This window comes from Halichoerus grypus, chromosome 15 (assembly GCF_964656455.1).
Source record: "Halichoerus grypus chromosome 15, mHalGry1.hap1.1, whole genome shotgun sequence".
NCBI lineage: Eukaryota > Metazoa > Chordata > Mammalia > Carnivora > Phocidae > Halichoerus > Halichoerus grypus.
Genome location: NC_135726.1, coordinates 17,929,168 through 17,944,131, shown reverse-complemented (window position 1 = coordinate 17,944,131; position 14,964 = coordinate 17,929,168). Strand labels below are relative to the sequence as shown.

The window sequence follows — 14,964 nt, the reverse complement described above, 5'->3', positions numbered from 1 at the left end:
GGAACAAACTCTGTACCTACATATTTCACAAAACCTGATGTGCTGAAGTATAAATCAGCATTAGGCAAATTTTTTAAAAGGTAGGCCACATCATATTCCTGATCATGATGGAATAAGGTCAGGCTCAGCCAATTACACAAAAATTAAATAGTGCGCAATCATGTGAAAATTACAGAGCACTCTACTGTCTTGAACACAACCTGGGTCAGGAAGAAAATCAAGAATAAAGAATGTAATAACTATCTTAAAATGAAAAGCTCAAACTAAAACAGTATATAAAAATTTGTAAGAGGGGGTGCCTGGGTGGTGTAGTTGGTTAAGGTGTCTGTCTCTTGGTTTCGGATCAGGTCATGATCTCAGGGTTGTGAGACTGAGCCCCACGTCAGGCTCCATGCTCAGCGTGGGGTCTACTTAAGACTCTCTCTCCCTCTGCCCCTCCTCAACACGCTCTCTCTCTCCTCTCTCTCCTCTCTCTCCAATAAATTAATTAATTTAAAAAAAATTTGTGAGGGGCATATGGGTGGCTCAGTCACTTAAGTGTCTGCCTTTGGCTCAGGTCATGATCCCAGCGTCCTGGGATCAACTCCCACATCGGGCTCCCTGCTCAGTGGGGAGTCTGCTTCTCCCTCTCCCTCTGCCCCTCCCACTGCTTGTGCTCTTTTGCTATCTTTCTCTCAAATAAATAAATAAAATCTTAAAAAAAAATTTTGTGAGAAGTAAGTACTTAGAAAAAAATATCTAACAGGGCATCTGGGTGGCTCAGTCCTTAAGCATCTGCCTTCGGCTCAGGTCATGATGCCAGGGTCCTGGGATGGAGCCTCACATTGGGCTCCCTGCTCAGTGAGCCTGCTTCTCCCTCTCCCTCTGCCTGCTCCCCCTGCTTGTGCGCTCTCTCTCTCTGTCAAATAAATAAAAATAAAATCTTTAAAAAAAAGAAAAAATATCTAACAATAAAATTCTATCTTTATTAGTGAGAAAATTAAAATACAATGACAAACCTATACTTAAGAGTATGGGGGGAAATAAACAAACCAAAGGGCAAAGGAAATAAAAGTAGAAGCAAAAATCTTCAACAAAATACTAGCAAACTGAATCTAGCATCATACAAAAAGATAACACAAGATCAATATACAAAAATCAATTACATTTTATACACTTGCAATGAACAACCTAAAAATGAAATTAAGAAAACAATTCCATTCACAGTAGTATCTAAAAGAATAAAACACTTAGGAATAAATTTGACAAAAGAAATGTAATATTTATGATCTGAAAATTAGAAAATATTGTTGAAGCAAATTAAAGAAGATCTAAACAAATGGAAAAACACTTCACGTTCATGGATCAGAAAGTTTAACATTATTAGGATGGCAATACTTCCCAAACTGATCTATAGATTCAGTGCAATCCAATCAAAATCCCAGCTGACTTCTTTATAGTAATTAACAAGCTGATTCTAAAATTCATATGGAATTGCAAGGGAACCAGAAGAGTCAGAACAATCCTGAAAAAGAAGAAAAAAGTTGAACGACTCACACTTCCGATTTCAAAACTTACTACAAAGCAACAGTAATCAAGACAGTATAGTACAGGCAAGGACAAATATATAGATCAATGGAATAGAACTGAGAATCCAGAAAAAAAATCCATACATCTCTGGCTCAAATGATTTTCAACAAAGGTACCAAGATCATTCAGTAAGGAAAGAATGGTCTTTTCAACAACTGATGCTAGGGCAATTGGATAGCCACATGCAAATGAATGAAGTTGGATCCTTACCTCACACCATAAACAAAAATTAAATGGATCAAAACCCTAAATAAAAGTTGTTACCACATGACCCAGCAATTCCACTCCTTAAGTATATAATCAAATGAAATGAAACATATGTCCACACAAAAACTTGTACACAAATGTTTATAGCATAAATCATAACAGCCAAAAAGGAGAAACAAGCCAAATATTCATTAAAAAAATCCAAATATTCATCAACAGACACATGGATAAGCAAAATGTGATATATCCATATTATAGAATATTATTTGGCCATAAGAAGGAATGAAGTTCTGATACACACTACAACTTAGATGAACTTCAAGAACCGTATGCTAAGTAAAAGAAGCCATACACAAAAGGCCACCTGTGGGGGCGCCTGGGTGGCTCAGTCGGTTAAGCGTCTGCCTTCAGCTCAGGTCATGATCCCAGGGTCCTGGGATCGAGCCCTGCATCAGGGTCCCTGCTCTGCGGGGAGCCTGCTTCTCCCTCTCCCACTCCCCCTGCTTGTGTTCCCTCTCTCTCTGTGTCTCTCTGTCAAATAAATAAATAAAATCTTTTTTAAAAAAAAAAAAAAGGTCACCTGTTATATGACTCCACTGATATGAAATGTCCAGAAAAGGAAAATCCATGGAGACAGAAAGTAGATTAGTGGTTTTCAGGGGCTACAGGGAAAGAGAATCAGGGAATGACTGCTAATGGGGTGATGAAAATGTTCTGGAACTAGATAGAGGTGATGGTAGCACAACTCTGTGACTACACTAAAACCACCGAAATGTACACTTTAAAGGGGTGAATCTTATGGTCTGCTCAGCAGAGTCTGTTTAAGATTCTCTCCCGCTCCCTCTCGTGTCCCTCCCCCGCACGCTCTCTCTCCCTCTCTCTCTCAAATAAAGAAATAAATCTTTTTAAAAAGAAGTTTTATTGATTTAAGTAATCTCTACACCCCACATGAGGCTTGAACTCATGACCCTGAAATCAAGAGTCATGTGCTCTACTAACTGAGCCAGCCAGGAGCCCCTTTTTAGGTTTTGGATAATATTAATCGTAGCCATTTTCCTATAAAGAGAATCAGATGGCCAAAACAGAATATACTGAAAGTGATGCCGTAAGAAAGAAGTTACCTGAACAAGCTAATAAGAGAGGAAAGGAAAGTCTTCAAAAGATGTCCTCCCCAAAAGACCAACTGGCTCTGATAGATTCGCTGATAAATTTTTCTAAACTTACAAATCAAAAGTAATCTACATGTACAGCCGTGAAAATACGGAACCCACCCAATGACCAAGTAGGACTCTTCTCAACTAAACAAGATATGCTGAGTTATCTCAATATACACCCATAAGGCACTTATAAATATAACTGTCCACTTATGATTAAATGCTGCTAGTTAAATATTTCAGAATAAGGAAAGGGAGTCCTTTTTTTAAGCAAAATCTACCACCTTCTGAAGTTATATCACACGCCTAAGCTCTTACAATTCTTACTGCCCAGGCAGCCCATCTTAGCCTCCTCTACACTAGTTCACTCTTGAACTAGTTACTTATTAGCAAATCTGATCACATTTTGCCTATGTTCAAAATACTCCTGCAATCCCCACTGCTTAAATAAAGAAGTTCTGGCCCCTTGACATGGAATATAAGACTCTTCCTTCAACTGGGTCATCCTGACTGTCCCCAGGAAGCCAACCCATCACACTAGACAACTTAGAGATCTACTCACAGGCCTTATTGTACCACCACCAGACCCACCTGGCAAACTCCTATATGTCTCTCAACACCAGGCTGAAACACCCCTGTAAAGCCACAGTAACCAACCACCACCCCAACCACCACTTTCCATGAAACACAACAGTATCTATCAAGAAGATACACCAGTGCTCAAACATCTTATCTGAAGTTGTAACACCAAAGTCTCAAATTCTACACCCAGCCTAGGCCACCATCATCACTCACCTCCCACAACCATATATCCAAACAGTCCCAACAGCCTTCATCACAACCAAGGGTCTCTTGGAAATCAGAAGCAACAACCAGAAAGGCTTTAGCAGCTGCCATCCTCCATCTCATGTCCCCAGTGGAATACATGCTTATAGCTTCAGGTCCAACTCTTTATGAATGATGATACTTTCAGTTTTGGAGAAGTATGCTCATTAAGCCTCCCACACACATACCAAAAAAAGCAACCCCAGAAAATGGAAAGTGCCGAAGGGGATTCTGATCTTCCAAATCCAGCATTGGGATGAACAGTAACAGGCCCACCATCATTCCTAAGAGGAATGTCTCCCCTCTACCCCTACATCTGTCCTGTGCTAGGTCTTCCCAGCCATTCAGCCAGCCCTGTAACCTGGGAAAGCCAGACGCATCCATTCTTCCTAGGGAGAATCCCTATCTAGCTGCAATCTGATTCCTACTTTCTACCTTAAGGAATAATCAGGGAGATTATCAGATATGGCAGAAAGGAAAGCCCTCAGAGCTGGCAGGCAGAGTGAAATGAAAACAGGCATAATACCCACAGAGGCCCCTTTCTCCTGCTGAACAAGAGACACACCACTCAGGATGTAAAAAAAAGTGCCAACTCTCCTGATACGTTAGTGTGGGAACTAACACCTCATCCACTGTCTCCAAGCCCCTTCTCCTACAGGCCCACATCTGGGCCTGGACAGGGTCTGACTGCACAAGGGCCCCACATGGACTTCCCTACAATGTTACATTCACGACATCAAAGCACATGACCAGCAGCTGCCCTCCAACTGGCCCGGAGGGGGTCAAAACCCCATCTTATGAACGACGCAAACAGATCTGGCCAGCTCCACATGGCTCCATCTCAAAGAGATTCAGGTCAGCCCAGGTAGACCTTGAACCTCCCCCTCCCACTTCATCTGCTCCACTCTATGGATCTCAAACCAAATGAGCCATGCAAAAAACGGTTCTTACTAAAGAAGGATGAGTATGTGGAACTTAGAATACCAAGCCAAGCACATGGTAAAAGGCTATATTCCAAATCCACCTGAAAGACAGATGTGAGGACTCCTTGATACAAGGCATTGGCTTTTGTTTATTTTGTTTTAATTCTATTTATACTTTTTAAACAAATAATATGTTCACAAGAAAGAAAATGTGAAAACTTTGAAAGTGAAAAATCTCCTTCCCAGTCCTATCCCTAGCCACCCTGTCCCTTCCCAAGTTTTTCTGTAGCTTTCCAAAGATATTCCATGCATGTACAAGCAGGTACAGATATGTTCATTTTGCCTTTTTTATTTTTGCACATTTGGTAGCATATTATACACTGTTCTATGCCTTATATTTTCCACTTAACAATATATCCTAGAGATTACTCCAAATCAGTACCTAAAGAACCTCCTCATTCTCTTCATGGCTGCATAGTATTCTTTTCTGTGGATTAACAAAAATTCATTTAACCAATGTTCAGGGTTGCTTAAAGTGACAGTTAATAACAGATTATAATAGTTACTTCTATATAATAAGCCTCTTTCCTCTGCCACCAAAGCAGTGCAAAAGTTCAAAGAACACATTTGAAGTAAGAAAAAGATTAAGGGGCACCTGGGTGGCTCAGCTCATTAAGCTGCCGACTCGATTTCGGCTCAGGTCATGATCTCAGGGTTTTGAGATCGAGCCCCTTGTCCCTCTTCTTCCCCCTCTGTCCCTTCTCCCTGTTGCAGGCATTCTCTCTCACTCTCAAATAAATAAATAAATAAAATATTAAAAAAAAAAAAAAGATTACAGCCACATGCTACATGAAGAAGCCAAACATACCACACATACCCTGATTAATAACTAAAGGCCAGTTTTCACTCAGATCAAAGTTGAAAATTTTCAGACTCCTGACAATTAGTTGAATCCTGAGCAAGTCTAGATTTCAAGTACTTGAAATTAGTCAATCAGAAAAAAAAAATCTGAGGGGCGCCTGGGTGGTTCAGCTGGTTAAGCAACTGCCTTCAGCTCAGGTCATGATCCCAGGGTCCTGGAATCGAGCCCCGTATCGGGCTCCCTGCTCAGCGGGAGGCCTGCGTCTCCCTCTCCCTCTACCTGTTACTCTACCTGCTTGTGCTCTCTCTCTCTCTGTCTGTCAAATAAATAAATAAAAAGAAAAGAAAATCTGTGACTGATATTAAGCATAGATGAGAAAAGATGTAACGTTTAAGTGCTGCTCTCTTTGGAAAAGCCAGCTGCCTTCTCTGTGTCTGAGGCACAAAAAGTAGAGAGAGCCAGGGCAAAAACACAGGAACTTTGCCTGCCTTCATGGTGGTGCCAGGGCACCTTGCACCATGTCACTTAGGCCACTGAAGGGAGAAATGGACTTAGGACCATCTTCTGGAACTCACCAGCTTCTGGTGGAGGCTTCTATCCCTTCAACTGTACACAGCCCAAGACTGGGCATGAGCCACTGGGCAGAAAGCGGCTGAAAGGGTGCCTGGGTTGTAGCAGAGGACCATCTGCAGGGTCCAGAGATTCCACAAATCTGAGGTTGCTGACTGCCAACCCAAGTCTCGCACACTTCCTATTTATTAAAAAATCACCTCGACCACGTTCCAAATGGGAGGCCACTTAAAGACTGATGGTTAATAATGGTGAAGTAACAGAGAAGCCAGGGTTGGCAGGAGCCTTCTTCTCCATATATGCCGGAGTCCCAGGCTGGTCAAAGGCCAATGGGAGTAAGGGCTACTAAGGCCTATCTCCACTAGGAGCAAGCTAAGGTTGGTTTTGACTGCAAACAGTTCAAATTCCAATGAATTTTTGGAATGGAAGCCCATACCATTCCAGCATGGCCATGTTTTAGGATCTTCCACCCAATGGCCTGGCTTTAGGTAAGGTAGTCAGCAAAATTCCCTCCAGCCTCTTGGCTGCCGCCATGATTCTCATCACAGAATGGATCAGAAAAGCAGAACAAATATTCTCTTAACCGGTGACTCACCAGGAAGTCTGTTCATGTTGACGCCTTGAGCTGAGAGTCCTATTCCCATGTACCTTCAAAAAATCACACACAAAAAATTTTTGGTTAGCAAATGATTATGCATCTCCCTTCTAAAATATTTCTTGGTAAAAGAAAAACAGGAAAAACAATGAATATAGAGATTCTTAACACACTAGTGGTTCTTGGAGAGCCTTCACATTTTGATTTTCTAATGAAAATCATCTCAATGCCTCAAGTAGCTGGAGAAACAAGAGGTAGTGTCTGTAACCAGGAACTTCAGTTTCGGACTAAAGTTTCCTGAAATCACTGCTTCCAGTCCTCCCTTGGTTTCTGGCTCCGGCTAAGGCAGCGGAATCTATCCTCAAGAAGTACCTAAAGTAAGTAGCTGAATCCTAAGTAGTACTTGGCAGAACAATGCAAGATCAAGCTCACAGGGACAAGCCACTCTTCACCAAGGACCAAGACATGGAAAAACTACAGCTATATCCCCTATGCTGTACTTTACATCTCTAATCCAGGCCCATTTTAAACATTTTTTTTTAAAGATTTTATTTATTTGACAGAGAAAGAGAGAGCGTGAGAGAGAAAAAGAGAGAGCACAACCGGGGGGAGGGGTAGAGGGAGAGAGAGAAGCCGACTCCCTGAGCAGGGAGCCGGATGCGGGATTTCATCCCAGGACCCTGGGATCATGACCTGAGCCGAAAGCAGACGCTTAACTGACTGAGCCACCCAGGTACCCCCACACAAAAATGTTTTTTAAAGTAATTACATAGGGTTGCCTTCTTTTGACCATTCCCAAGTGGCTGCACATTTACATTCCAATTGTTCCCTGTTGTAAATGATTCTGCAAGGAACACTTCCACATACATTTCCCCATCTTGGATTATTTCTTTTTTTCCCCCCGACATGCTCCATGAACCTACATACCTGTTTCCTAACACTACCTGAGTTCCCACAACATGGTGCTCCTGTCTCTGCAAGTCCTTAATCTATAGTAAATGCCCCTTTGCCCTTGTCTGGCTGGCTGTGCCACTGTGTTTTGGGGCAGCAGCCTCTACCATCCAAATAAAGGATCAGACAAGGAAGGAAGGCTCTGACCCACACATCTTCCTCTGAAACCAGCTACCCCATCATGCTGGCAGGAACCAGGAAGACACCAACACATGACCCTGATAACTTGGCCTGCAGGAGTTAGGGGAAAGAGGGAAGGGAAAGGAACAGCACTTCAAAGACGGACTTGCAAGGTTCAAAACTGCCTGCGACCTCCTGCCAAAAATGGACCTTGAAGAAGCATCAGGGGCAGAAGCAGTGTAAGCCTGCTGGCAGGATTCCCATTAGATTAAAACCTGCACTTTTTCCCAGAAAAACAGCAGCCCAAATAATCAGCTTCCTTACTTCACATGGTAGAGGCTGCCAAAAGCTGGTCTCCATTCTCTTAATGTCTCGGCTGACCAAGCAGCAAACAACCTCAACTGCTCTGCAGTCATCAATCAACATAGTCATGTACAACATAGCCAGGGGTTTCCGTGACTTGGATGTCAGCCCACTCATCCTGCCCTGTTTGGAGGGGCCTGAGTCTCTGCCCAATACCACATGTGATCCCACCCTAGCATACAGGTTTCCTGACACTAAGATGAGGGTTTGTGTTTAGAGCGCATGTTTCCCGGACGACCCTTAACCACTTAAGGTTAATGCAAATAGGGAAGGTCAAGCAGCTTGGCCACCAGCAACAGGGGTCTAATTCCATAAATTTCCATGGGAATGAGGAACTAATAAGGCACATGTACTCAAACACAAGTTGCTTAGGCTTCTACACAGGGGAAGCCTTTTCCACCTCCAGCAGCTAGCCCTCAACACCTTCTTATAAACTCTCTGCCCCATAGGTGGGATAGTGTTTACCAGTGGATGGCCTGGGAGCCTTTACATAAACCCTAGGGTCAACTTGTGAACCCAAGTGGATGAGCTAAGGGTAGAGCACCCAGAGGAGATCCAATACCCACACTTGGATGCCATGTCACCTGCAGGTGTCAATGATACAGGGAGCAACCCCACAGGAGCCTAAGTTGCATATTCATATGAAATTGGAGTTGAGTCAGTGTTCAAAAGAAATGAGTCCCAACTCTTCTAACAATGGGTGACACTATCTCTTCCAAAAGTATGATGTTATAAAATTACAAAAACTCACAGCCTTCTACCTTCCAGCATGTCTTTATGCACTTGAAAACTATTATCCAACCAGTCTGAGATAAGCAGAGAGTAAAAAAGCTATAAGGACCCCATGAATATACTAAAAAACATTGAATTGTACACTTTAAGTGGGGGAATTGTATGGTATGTTAAGTTACATCTCAGTCATACTCAACAAAGTAGGAATAAAAGACAACTGTCTCAACATAATAAAAGCCATATATGATAAGCCCACAGCTAACATCATACCCAAGGGTGAAAGACTGAAAAACTTTTCCTAAGATCAGAAACAAGACAAAGATGCCTGTGTTTGCCACTCTATTCAACAGAGTATTAAAAGTTCTAGCCGAAGCAATTAGACAAGAAAAATAAAAGGCACCCAAATTGGAAAATAGGTAAAACTATCTCTTCCACAGATGACATGATCCTATATGTAGAAAACCCTAAAATGCTATTAGAATAAATAAATTCAGCAAAGTTGAAGGATACAAAATCAACAAATGAAAAGCAGTTGATTTTCTATACACTAACAGTGAACAATGAAAAAGGAAATTAAAATAATTCAATTTATAATAGCATTATAAAGAATAAAATACGGGGGGGGGCACCTTGGTGACTCAGTTAGTTAAGCGTCTGCCTTCAGCTCAGGTCAGGATCCTGGGGTCCTGGGATTAAGCACCACGTCGGGCTCCCTGCTTGGTGGGAAGTCTGCTTCTCTTTCTCCCTCTGACCCTCCCCCTCGCTGGTGCACTCACGCTCTCTCTCTCTCTCTTAAATAAATAAAATCTTAAAAAAAAAGAAGAAGAAGAAGAAAATATCAGGGTGCCAGGGTGGCTCAGTCAGTTAGACATCCAATTCTTGGTTTTAGCTCAGGTTGTGATCTCAGGGTAATAAGATCTAGTCCCGCATCGGGTTCCATGATCAGTCGGCTTGACTTTCTCTCTCCCTCTCCCCCTGCCCCTCCCCTCTCTAAAATAAATAAATAAATCTTAAAAAATTAAAAAGGAATAAAATACTTAGGAATAAACTTGACCAAGGAGACAAAAGACTTGTACACTAAAAACTATAAAATGTTGCTGAAAGAAATTAAAGAAAACATAAATAAATGGAAAGACATCTGTGTTCACAATTGGAAAACTTAATATCGTTATGATGCCAATACTACCCAGTGCAATACACAGATTTAATGCTATCCATATGGAATCTCAAGGGACAATGAATCGCCAAAACAACCTTGAAAAAGATGAAAAAAAGTTGGAGGACTAACACTTGGTGATTTCAAAACTTTCCACAAAGCTGTGATAATCAAAACAGTGTTGGTACTGGCATAGAGACAGACATACAGACCACAGTAACACAACAGAGAACACAGAAATATACCCTCCCATATGTGGTCAACTGATTTTGACAAAGATGCTAAGACCATTCAATTGGAAAATGACAATCTCAACAAATGGTGCTGGGACAACTGGATATCCACATGCAGAAGAATGAAGTTGGGCCCTTACCATACACCATATGCAAAATTAACTTAAAACAGATCAAATAAACAAAGACCTAAAACTGTAAAACTCTTAGAAGAAAACATAGGAGAAAAGATTTACACTGGAATTGGCAATGATTTTTTGAATATTACACTCAAAGCACAGGCAACAAAAGAAAAAAACTACATCAAAATCTTAAACTTTTGTATCTCAAAGGACACCATCAACACAGTGAAAAGCAACCCATGGTATAGGAGAAAATATGTGCAAATCATATATGTGATAAGGGTTTAATATCCAGGATATTCAAAGATCTCTTACAACTCAACAAAAAACAAAACCAAACAGAAAATCTATTAAAAATGGGCAGGGACTTGAATAGTTATTTCTCCAAAAAAGAGACAAATGGCTAATAAGCACATGAAAAGATGTTCAGCATCACTAATCACTAAGGAAATGTAGATCAAAACCACAATGAGATACAACTTCATACCCTTTAGGACAAACAAACAAACAACAGAAAACAGAAAATAACAAGTGTTGGTGAGGATATGAAGATTAGAACCCTGGTGCATCGGTGGTACAGCAGCTGTGGAAATCAGTATGGCAGTTAATCATATAGTAATTCTAAGTTTAAAAAATTAAACTATGTTGGGGTGCCTGGGTGGCTCAGTCAGTTAAGCATCCAACTCTTGATTTCGGCTCAGGTCATGATCTTGGGGTCATGAATCAAGCCCTGTAACAGGCTCCATGCTCACCTCTCCCTCTGCTCCTCCCCCCATTCATGCTCTCTCTCTCTCAAATAAATAAATAAAATCTTAAAAAATTACACTATGTTTTTAAAATGCTTAATTTTTAACAAAGAATTACCACATGATCCAGCAATTCCACTTCCAGGTATATACCCAAAAGAACTGAAAACAGGGAGTTGAACAGGTATCCGTACACTCATGTTCATAGCAGCATTATTCACAATAGCCAAAAGGTGAAAGCAAACCAAACCAAGTGTCTACTGCTGAATGGATGAATGGATAAACCGAATGTAACATATATACACAATGGAATATTACTCAGCCTTAAAAAGGAAGAAACTATGGGGCGCCTGGCTGGCTCAGTTGGAACAGCATGCAACTCTTGGGGTTGTGAGTTCAAGCCCCACGTTGGGTATAAAGATTACTTAAATATAACTTTTTGGGGACGACTGGGTGGCTCAGTCGTTAAGCGTCTGCCTTCGGCTCGGGTCATGATCCCAGGGTCCTGGGATCGAGCCCTGCATCAGGCTCCCTACTCAGCATGAAGCCTGCTTCTCCCTCTCTCACTTCCCCTGCTTGTGCTCCCTCTCTCGCTGTGTCTCTCTCTGTCAAATAAATAAATAAAATCTTAAAAAATAATAAATACAACTTTTTAAAAAAAAAAAGGAAGGAAATTTTGACATATACTACAACATGGATGAACCTTGAAGACATTATACTAAGAGAAATAAGTCAGTCACAAAAAGACAAATTCTGGGGGCACCTGGGTGGCTCAGTTAATTAAGTATCTGACTTCAGCTCAGGTCATCTCAGGATGGAATGGAGCCCAGCATAGGGCTCCCCGCTCAGGGGAGTCTGCTTGCCCCTCCCCCTGCTCGTGCTCACACTCTCTTTCTCTCTCTCTCAAATTAAAAAAAAAAAGGGGGGGGGGTGCCTGGGTGGCTCAGTTGATTGAGCGTCTGCCTTCGGCTCCGGTCATGATCCCAGGGTCCTGGGATCAAGTCCCACATCAGGCTCCCTGTTCAGTGGGAAGTCTGCTTCTCCCTCTGACCCTACCCCCCTCATGCTCTCTCGTTCTCTCTCTCCCTCTGTAATAAATAAGTAAAATCTTAAAAAAAAAAAAAAAAGAAAAGACAAGGGGCGCCTGGGTGGCTCAGTTGGTTAAGCGTCTGCCTTTGGCTCAGGTCATGATCCCAGGGTCCTGGGATCAAGCCCCACGTCTGGGCTCCCTGGTCAACGGGGAGCCTGCTTCTCCCTCTCCCTCTGCCTGCTGCTCTCCCTGCTTGTGCGCTCTCTCTCTCTCTCTGCCAAATAAATAAAATCTTTTTTTTTTTTAAAGACAAATTTGGCTTGATTCCACTTACACAAGGTATCTAGAGTAGTCAAATTCATAAAAACAGAAAGTAAAATGGTGTTTGCCAGGGCCTAGGGGGAGAATCAGGAGTTACTGTTTAATGGGGACAGTTTCAGTTTGGGAAGACGAAAAAGCTCTGGAGATGGACGGTGGTGATGGTTGCACAACAATGTGAATGTACTTAATGACACTGAACTGTACACTTAAGAATGATTCAAACGGTAGATTTTATGTTATGTATGTTTTACCACAATAAATAAATGAATATATATCAATGCAACTGCCCCTCTTCCCCAAAAAAGGTTCAAGTTCACTATCATCAGCTATAATATTTGTTATTACATAAAATCTTTTCCTCTCTTCAAGCTTGGGGATTTAGGGTCCAGGGAGACAATACTTTCACCTGTTCATTCTTTCAGCGGTGTCATCTCTGGCCAAAAATCCAGCATGTGGCTATGCGTTTATTCAGTTCTGATATCCCCCAAAGACCAATCCCCCAAATCATCCAGACACAAGAGAAGGAGCCTAAGTTTACAGGCTCAAATCCTATGTCTTATGCTACAATGGACAGAACTGATGCAAGGCCTGTTGCCTACCTCAGGATGCAGGAGCTATAGGAAGGAGCCCCCAGCCCTCAGAGGAAAAGCACAGAGCCACAGCAGTGCTGGGCACATAATGAACATTCAACAAACCCCTAGCGTTCATCCACTCACGGTCTGGTGAACTTTATCACCCAAGTCACAGGGTCTTTCCCAGCCACATTTCAAGGGAACCTAAGTTTCTAGCTGGTATGAAATCATAACAGAGCTACATGATAGGTTAAGTGAGCTCTGAACTCAGTCACAACACCCCCAGTACTATTCTCCCCTCTTGCAGACACTGGACTTCAGCAGTGAGATTAAATGACCTACACTCACAAAGCTAGTGACTTACAGGCATAGGGGAAGTCTATTTCTCCATCTACTCATGAAAAATCTAAGGAGGCCTGAGGTTCCCTCTCAATCACCAACAAAGGACACATGTAGTGCTTTGCCGGGTCTCAGACTCATATGGTCCCAGCTCTCTGACAGGCTGACAAGAATGGGGTAAAACAATAAGGAAAGAGCATAATGAAAATCCCAAATCCACATATGTTCTCCTGGATACATACAGAAGTATCTGTGCTTCTAAGCAGCACTGCCATTACCTCTCCTCTGTGGATCTCTGGTGGCATCTCAAAACGAATGGGTTGTTAGGAGCTGTTGAATCCTTGCTAAAGTTGAGTAATTCAGTAAAAACAGGTGTGATAAGTTTCTTTTTATAGAGGCCCTTGAGATCATTCACCCACTCCATAAAGATCTTGTGCCCAATATGGTGCTGGGGACACAAGGATAGGGGCCTGAATTTAGTCCCTGTACTCTGACAGTTTCCAGTGGCAAGTGAGGGGCAAGCCAAAGATTCAGAGTGCACTGACTTGGGGATTCCCAAAGGAAGTGAAGGCTGAGCCAAGACCTGGTAAGCAGTGAGGGGAGAAAAAGGAGTACATTCCATGCAGAAGCAGCAGAATGTACTGAGGCGTAGTGGCAAGAACGCAGCCCCATAATCAAGGAATGAAGAGAAATTAGCGTGGCTGGGTCACAGCTTGGGCAGACCTAAAAAGAGCCAAAGCTGGTGCAGGAAACTGGCTATTCATGCACAGCTTGCATGCTAGCTTAAGGAGTTTGAACTTCATGGAAGGTCAAAAGGAAGCTGCAGAAAGGATTTAGAAAAGGGTGCAGCTGATCAAACCACTGATATTTGTAAAACGGATTGAAGAGGCAAAACTAGAGGCTACCCAAATCATCCCAGTGAAAGATGACAGGGCTGGACAAGGACAGAAGCAGTGAGGATGGCAAGGCACAGAGAGCCAAATGTTCTTTTTTTTTTAAAGATTTTATCTTTAAGTAATCTCTACACCCAATGTGGGGCTCGAACTTACAACCCCGAAGTCAAGAGAGTCGCATGCTCTACTGACTGAGCCAGCCAGGCGCCCCTGAGCCAAGTGCTCTTTAGAACACAGTGAACTTATGCAAGGGGGAGGAGCTGCCCTGGACACAGCCCAGAACAACCAGTCACCATAGAAAGGGCAATTCTCTGAGACCCACTTGCAAACTTTGGAGCCCAAGTGCTTGGCCTATCAGTAGTAGCCTTTCTCCAGCTCTATTCCAACCTTAGCATTTACACTGTGTGCAAACAGCAGAACAAAAAACAAACCTGTATCAGAGCAAATGTACCAGACAAGCCCAGATACAAATCTCACCCCTGCCACTGAGTTCACCATATGCCCAAATCAGCTTGTCAGAGACTGTTCCTCAGCTACCACAATCAGTCCAGAGAGGCTTCAGGGTAGCCATTGAACAAGATCCTGGGCACGGTGCTGGGAGGGCTGCTGGTGGACACTGGACAACTCCACTGTGCTTTAGTTCATGCACTAGAGGCTTTTCTAGCATTGGAATCAGGTAAG

General features: G+C 42.5%; 1 protein-coding gene across 1 annotated transcript in view; it reads right to left on the bottom strand.

Moving 5' to 3' along the window:
• Positions 1-14,964, bottom strand: part of RANBP10 (RAN binding protein 10) — a 64,631-nt gene that overhangs the window by 34,831 nt on the left and 14,836 nt on the right. Inside the window, exon 3 of the mRNA XM_036115035.2 lies at positions 6,706-6,758. Coding sequence (XP_035970928.2) covers positions 6,706-6,758 — 53 coding nt within the window. The remainder of the gene's footprint in view (positions 1-6,705; positions 6,759-14,964) is intronic.